The sequence below is a fragment of the Taeniopygia guttata genome, chromosome 3, assembly GCF_048771995.1.
Source record: "Taeniopygia guttata chromosome 3, bTaeGut7.mat, whole genome shotgun sequence".
Lineage (NCBI taxonomy): Eukaryota > Metazoa > Chordata > Aves > Passeriformes > Estrildidae > Taeniopygia > Taeniopygia guttata.
Window position 1 is genome coordinate 25,200,287 of NC_133027.1, and position 7,501 is coordinate 25,207,787.

The 7,501-nt window shown below is 44.2% G+C and overlaps 1 protein-coding gene across 1 annotated transcript; it reads right to left on the minus strand.

Annotated features, from left to right (window-relative positions):
- On the minus strand, positions 1–7,172 carry GCM1 (glial cells missing transcription factor 1). The gene is made up of 5 exons (XM_032747360.3): positions 7,005–7,172; positions 5,266–5,518; positions 4,207–4,319; positions 3,103–3,231; positions 1–614 (listed from the first exon to the last, which is right to left on the minus strand). Exons 1-5 carry the CDS (start codon positions 7,104–7,106, stop codon positions 45–47), a joined length of 1,167 nt encoding a protein of 388 aa, XP_032603251.3. The 5' UTR covers positions 7,107–7,172; the 3' UTR covers positions 1–44.
- Between the last annotated feature and the right edge of the window lie 329 nt (positions 7,173–7,501).

Here is a 7,501-nt window from a genome sequence, read left to right on the forward strand (position 1 = left end):
GACCCATTGCCAGAGGAGGGGCTAGCAGGGACATTTGAACCCAGTCACCGTAATGGGCACAAGTTAAAAAACATGTCGCCGTTCAGTAGTTGTGGCAGACTCGGTGCCCTCGCCCAGCCCTGTGGGTGAGGCTGTGCCCCGCTCGCCATGGGGCAGGGCCCGCCCTGAGGCGCGGGGTAGGGCGGCAGAGACAGGCAGCCGCCACCGTGGGCCAGCGGGGATCTCGCCCCACAGGATCCGCGTCCCACAGGGTCCCCGTCAGAGCTGAAGGGGTCACGGCCACCCTTCGCCACGGGCAGGACGTGCTGGGCGCTGCGGTGGGAGCAGGGCCGGGGAGAAGGGGCAGTGCTGGGCGCAGCAGGGACCCGGCACAGCCCCTCGGCTCGGGGGCTCCTCCCGAGGGACGGGCTCCGGCTCCAGGTCGGTGCCTCTCCGCAGGCCCCATCCGCCACCGCCGTCCCTGCGTATGGAAACTGCCCCGCGCAGCTGCTCGGCGCTGGCTCCTGGGAACTTTTGCTTAAATGTCCCCTGAAATTAGCAGGTGGCGCGAGAGCATCCGGGTTGGAAAGAAGCAAAGGCAAAGGCTCCTGTGTCGGCGCTGCACCTGTCAGAGACTTGGGAAAGCAAGGCATGGGTTAGTAAAACAAGGTAGCACCTCTCCTCTCTGAGCTGCTTACAAAGGCACTCAACTAAAATGATGGTTGGATTTGATGATCTTAGATGTCTCTTCCATCCTTGACCATTCTGTGGTTCTGTGAACACAGGTAACAAAGCAGATGGCATAGCAGAGCCTCCCCCACCATACGGGGGTGCCCATGGCTGTAGGGGCAAACTGAACAAGGCTCCCAGCTCTTGCCTCTGGGTTAGTTTCACCAGTTTTTGCCCAAAGCCTGTTTTACACTAAAAGAGTTATTTAAACCTTGCTTTCACAGCCCTTCAGGACAACTGCCAGCACATACTGAAGAAGGACCTAAACATGAAATTATGCTAATATATTTGACACCACAGATATTTTTTTTTCCTATGGAGATTGGAAAAGCTAAGTATGATTTTTATACTGATTGTTTTGAAGTGACCTTTTCACTACAAAAATATCCTTCTTCAGCTTTTCTAGAGTCTATTTCTAATGAATAAATTTTCCTATCTTTACATTTTTTTACCCCACAAATAGAAATTTCATTCAGGTTGGGATCAGCACACAAGAATTATTCTTCTGGGTCTGCTGTTCTGGATATTTCATAACTTCTTTAATTGCTCCAATTATTGGATTATAATTATGCAAACTTTAATTCCTTTCAGAACAGTCATTTCTAATGAGTGCTTGCAGGTCTTTCTTCTTTATAATTCTGCTTTTTCATCCATTTAATTATAGTGGTTTTGCAGATTGCTGGAGCAGCAAATCTCCTTTCAGTTTTTCTCCACTCGCCATGAGAAAATATTCCAACAATCTGGTGTAGGACGCAGCCCACCTTCAGCTACAGACCCACCTCAGATGCCATAGAGAGACCATCCTATAAATCACTTGCTCTATTTTGGGCTCATACCTTTTTGTTAAGTTCTCCTCCCTGATTTCTTTTGAGCACATTAAAAGTGAACCTTTTCAGAATACATTTTTCAGATGAAACACATTAAAACAGAATCTTTTTGGAATATGTTTTTGCAGATTGAGCAACACAGGTTCTGTGTGACAAATCCGACTCCTGAGTTAGTTGTATCACAGCTAGTTTGGCAAAACACTAATATGATGGGTTATTCCCAAGAAAGCCTGCCATGAACTGGAAAGCCAATGAAGATAAATGGTCTAAGTCTGACTGTACAGAGTCAGAACAGCTGAAGAGCAGGCTCTACTATTAGACATTTGTGACACCTTTAGTCTAATATCACACAATTGAAAGTGAAAGCCTCAGGAAGACGTTTTAAGAAGGGAAAGATGAAGGCATGTCTACAGGAAACTTGACCTAAGCAAGCAGGCTGACCAGTAGGCTCATTTATAAAAGAGAGAAAGTCATGTAGCTCAGCCATATTTCCTAGGTGGAAACTATTTCAGTGTTCATGGAGACAGACCTAAACAAATGATAGGAAAAGCATTGGTGCAGTATTTGTTAGACAATTAGGCAGATCAGTTGGTTTTTCCTATACTTTTGTTCCCAGGCACTTGTGTCAAGAGGTTCTGCTTTTTAGTGTTTTCCTGAGTATTTCCAGTAGAAACAGCTGCAGCTGCTAAATTCACATTCTATTCAAATGGGTTTAACTTCCTGTGTGCACATTTTACCTGCTTCTGGGGTCCAGATCCCCTTGCTTCTCCATGTCGTCCACTTAAGAAATCTGTCTCCACCCAGGGCAATTATCCCTTCTGTCTGTGGCTGAAAGGGCATGGATTACTATCCCTAACACCAGACTGGGGGAATGCACCACCCCTAACATATCAAAAGACAAACTGCATGTGAACACTGGTGATGACCATTGCGTATAACACAGCCTTTGCAAAGAAAGTCACTGAGAGTCTCTCCATCAGTCCTGCAGCAGTCCCACGGATCTCTGGAGATGCTTTCTGATGGGTGTGGAAGTGTTTCCACACCCATCAGAGCTGATGTTTTAACATCAGTGCTTCAGAAAGTTCTTCAAAGCACTCTTTTGCCTTCAAACCAGGCAAACTGATACGGGTTATGCATCTTCCCCTTCTTAACCTTGCCAAAACTCAAGGGGAACAGGCAGAGGTGGAGGATGCCTTTGCCTTTCTCAGTAGTGCCAAGAAATTGGAAAAGAGGCAATGGGCAGAAACTAATGCACAGGAAGTTCCATGTGAATGGTGATGAAGCTTAGCCTGCCCTGCAGCTCTGCTTTGTTTACCAGTGTAGATGCAATCTCCTGCTGCCACCAGGTGCAAATTTGCTCTGGAGAGGAGGTGCTGGCAGTGGATGATAGCGCTAAGGAGAACAGGATGCTCAGGACAGCCCTGGTCCTTCTTGGCCTGATCATGGGCTTGCAGAATGTGGAAATGTAAAGCCTGACCCACCCAGACCCAAAGCCCAGATGGTCTCCATCATGCCTTGAACCACAGATCGCTTGACCTAAATTTCGTTGACCAATAGCAAGAGTTACCTCTATTTCCTGGATTCTTTTTTGTCTTAGAGAAGATGGAGAAAAAGCTGTCTTTGCTTTTTGGATTGATCTTCTTGCTTCTGCTTCTAGTTTTGTTTCTGGACGTGGGTGGTCATGAGCTCCTTTGGACTTTAGAAAATAATTATGGTATATTAAAGGTAGAAGAAACATTATTAATCTTAAGGGAACAGAATTTATACCACAGGCCAAAATCGCATATTATGGCCTAATTTAATGCTTTGTAGCTAATAGGATTTAGTTACTGGGAGCTCAAATAATAAACATATCCCAGATTAAGTGGGATGGGGTGGAAACCCTTTGAAATAATAAAATCAGTGCACCACATTTATTTGTAGAAGACAGTCCCCCCAGCAGAGCCCCAGCTGAAGCCAGAGGTCCTCTGCAGCTTGGCTACAGTATCCCTGCAGTCACTTTAATTCTTCTTACAGTTTAGACATATTTATCTGAACATTAATTTCCATTAGCTTCCACAGAGAATTAATTTTATTTAGCCTGCACATAAGTGAAAGAGTGGAAAACAGGAAAGTGGTTATGTTACTAAACCAGGACTACAGCTTCCAGAAATAGTGCCCATTATTTAAACACTTGCATACACTGTGCTCCAGATATAAGTTACATATAATACAGAGATGGCAGTTTCCATAGACAGTCCCTTGGGTACACCCATTTCCTGTTCCAAGATTCCCTCACGATTATGTATAGTGCCTTGGAGAAGAAGAGATAATACGGTATTTCTGACTTCTGAGCATTTGTTGGTTCCCATGTACCTGAGGCAAAACACTTCAAAATCAACAAGTTTTCCCAGAATCCTAAATAAAAAACACACTGTGCTGTAAAATTATAGTAGCATAGGCTAATTTAGGCTGGAAGGGCCCTCTAGCTCAACCTCCTGCTCAGGCAGGACTAACTTCAGAGTTAGATCAGGTTACTTTGGACCTTGTGAAATTTTTTTCTCCTTACAGTCATTTGACCTTGTCATATTCAATAACCCCTATTTGTTGGAAGAAAAAAAATTGCTAAATAAAACTTAAAATACCAGTCTTTAAAATTAAGTTGCATAATGTTAGGTAATTTTATACCAACCTGGAAAAATATGAATTGGCCTTCATGCCTCCAGAAGTTGGTAACTGGGTATCCACCATGCCCTCGGCAGGAAAGGAGCCGCAGAGGTCCATTGCAGTTTGGACAGCATTTCCCTGGAGCAAGGATAGAGGAAAACATTTTCTATACAACCCCAGTTAGATGAATCCCATGTGATACAATGGTTCATTGGTGGCAGATTGCCACTTCTGGTTTGGTCCTCAGAAATTATAGAAAGAAACTATGTGAAAAACTTCCGAACATAAGCAAAAATCAATATTAAAAAACTAATCATTGCCTTTTTTCCTGTCTGTTATTAAATACAAACGTCAAAAATTATTTCTGTTAAAATGTTGTTACAATTTTATCATTTATTACCATGGTCAGTTTTAGTTTTTCTCTTGTCAGTGTTTGGAATGTCATATGGGTTTCTTGAGAACATTGTTCTGGTCTCAGTGAGCACCTGAGTAATACCTTTCTTTAGCTAAATGTACATCAGACCCAGAAATCAGTATGTGCTAGCTCTACTGAGCAATCACAATTGTTTGGAATGGTCTTGTTAAAAATGTGTATGCAGCTCATGTTCTCTGTTTGCATTGTCTTGCTCCAGTGACGTGACTGTGGGGCCTATTTTCCAGTCATCACAGTTTATGAGCAACCTCTTTCCTGCAAGAGTTGCCTCCTGAGGTACTCTTGAGCCAGTGCAATAATGAAGTCAACACTCAGGTGGGCAGGAACAGCAGGGCAGTGCAGGAACTGCCTGCACTGCACAGCTTTCTCAGTACTCTCACTCATGGGCCTGAGAAGGCTGGGAACCAATCCTAACCAGCAGAAACAGATATTTAAAAATGATTAGAAATAAAAGGAAAATAAACAAGCAGATGACTATGCCCCAACAATAAGAAGTGTAAAATGCACTGTTCCGAATCAAGAGTTGCATTACAATATAAGGATTGGCAGAAGGAAGGCTGGGTAATCCAGAGGGTATCCTATACTTTGATTTCTGCTATGTTGTGTTCACTTATGAGCTGCCATACAATGAACTGCCATGTTTGTACTCACGCTGTTGTTTTTGCCTGGCTTTATCACATATGGCTGGTCTTAGGTAGATTTTCTTCCCATCCAAGGTAGAGCAGTTGTTACCACAAACCACCACCCCAAGGCAGGACTTCTTTAAGATGCGAGAGTTGTGGTTGTTGGTGTTTCTCATTGCCCAGCTGCTGTGGTGCCTCTGAGCATTTTTATCCTCTGAGCTATAGATATGTTTTACATAGGAATCTGGCCATTCTTGAAACCAGTCCGTCTGGCTCACATGCTGTGGAAGAAGCAAAGCAAGCCATATTTTAGGCTGGGGAAGAGAAAAGCTTGTCCAGGAGCTGAGCAGAGTTGGACCTTTGCTGGGTTTCCTCTAGTCTAGGTGACTCTAGCACCCTGGCAAGGTGATGCTGGTTGTTAGGAGGGAGCAGTGAGGATAAGGCAGGGAAAACACAGATCTCTGTGGCTCCCCACAGGCTCCAGAGCATCAGGAAGGCCTGCCCAGCAGCTTGTTCTCATTCACCCAACCAACCAATAAAAAACAATTAAAAAAACACCACACAAAACAAACAAACAAACAAACAAAAACCATAAACAAACACCAAGCCTCAAGGACAACAGAGTAAGGAGCAATAAAAATAAAACTGGGTAAAAAACAGCAAAGACCCAAATACACATCACATCAGTGTACATCACTGGGTACAGTCAATACAGGAAAATGAAGTAAGCTGTAAAGCATCTACCATACCTGATAATGATTTTGAGGGAAAAGTTCTTGTAAAGGATACAAAAGCTTAGCAGAAATTTCCTTTAAATTCCTAATCCCAGAACTGAGAGCCATGACAGCAATAAGAACACCAACCAAGAAGAGAAAAATTCCCATGCTCCCCTTGTAGCCACTGGATAGTGTAGGGTAGAGTGTCCATGAAGCCTCCAGACTGAAATGCAGGCGAAGGTGACCTTGGGCTGAAGGGCAGGGAAGGGGACATCCTGGAACATGAGGCTTTGGGCAAACAGCACTGTTATAGTCGGGAGGAGGCTGGGATCCAGTAGGAAGGCAGGGCTGGGAGTTGAAAGGCAGAACTGGATGCTGAAGGACTGCAGCAGGAGGAATCTGGCAGAAATATGCAGAGCTGAGGGACAGGGAAGTGACATTGGTGTGCAGGCTGTGGTCTTTCAGTGGAGAGCATGGTTTAAACTTTTAGCTAAGAGAACTAGAAAAGGACACAGGGAGGGGAAGATCACTATTGTGCCTCTCAGCAAATCACTGCAAACATGAAGCAAGGGTTCCCTAGGTGCTTATGAAAAGACTTGCCTCCATGTGGGAAGACAGCTCTGGAGCTGGAGGCCGATCTGCAGTGAGACTGGACACCCACAGTTGCAAGGCAGTGGTGGGTGCTGTGCTCCCTTCTCAAAAAACACTACCCAGGGCAAAAAGCAAGTCCTGGACAACTCTAATTAAGTACCCACAGCAGGAGGCACCTTTCTTACCTCTGCTTTCTCTGCATCTAATCCACCAGTGAAAACAATGCCTTTGCAGCATTGCTATTTTTCATGCATCAATAGCTCTTTCAATAATACATTTAAAGAGAAATGCACGGAAATGTCAATGTTTTCTCAACATTTTCTAGCAAAACCCTCCCCCATACCTCGAGGTGACAAAGAGTATAAAGGCAATGAGTCATAGATGACTGAGAAAGCATTTAAGATCAGTGGTGAAGGTGACTGGTCAGAACAAAATACATTTCTAAGACACAGACACATACCTGGGGAAGTTTGATGTCATTGATATCCCAACTTGTCATTTCTCTACGTCGGGAAGCAGAGTCCTCCTGCTCCATAACAGAATCATCTGCACCTTTCAGCATTTTTTAATTCCTTCCCAAAGTTAGCAAGAAAGTTGCTCCTGGCTGCTTTTGAAGTTGCCAGGCTGTCAGCAGTCTCAAGCAGTTTACAACCAGGAAGCTGTTTCCTGAAGCTAAATGATAGAGAGGTTGCTCATTAAAGATAAAAATCAGTGTTCTTCTGCCAGAAAAACTTGTTCCATTAAAAGTTTTGCAAGCCAGCAAGGCAGTGGAAAATATAGCTTAGAGATAGCCTGTGATGTTACAGAGACATCATTAGCAGCAAGCGAATCGTGCTTGTGGCACCTGAGTTGCTTTGCTCAATCTCCTCTCATACCAAGTTTATAGCCATGTAACTCTGCTCACAGGCTCTTTGTACATCTGATCCAACTCTGGCTCTGTATTCCCAGAGCCAAACT

What these genes read in the sequence shown, in the direction of transcription:
- GCM1 (XM_032747360.3), bottom strand. Translation starts at nt 7,106, where the DNA reads ATGCTGAAAGGTGCAGATGATTCTGTTATGGAGCAGGAGGACTCTGCT. An exon ending in AGCCAGGCAAAAACAACAGC is followed by an intron (nt 4,320 to 5,265) that starts GTGAGTACAAAC and finishes TCCTTGCTCCAG; the next exon opens with GGAAATGCTGTCCAAACTGC. An exon ending in AAAGAATCCAGGAAATAGAG is followed by an intron (nt 615 to 3,102) that starts GTAACTCTTGCT and finishes TGCTTTCCCAAG; the next exon opens with TCTCTGACAGGTGCAGCGCC.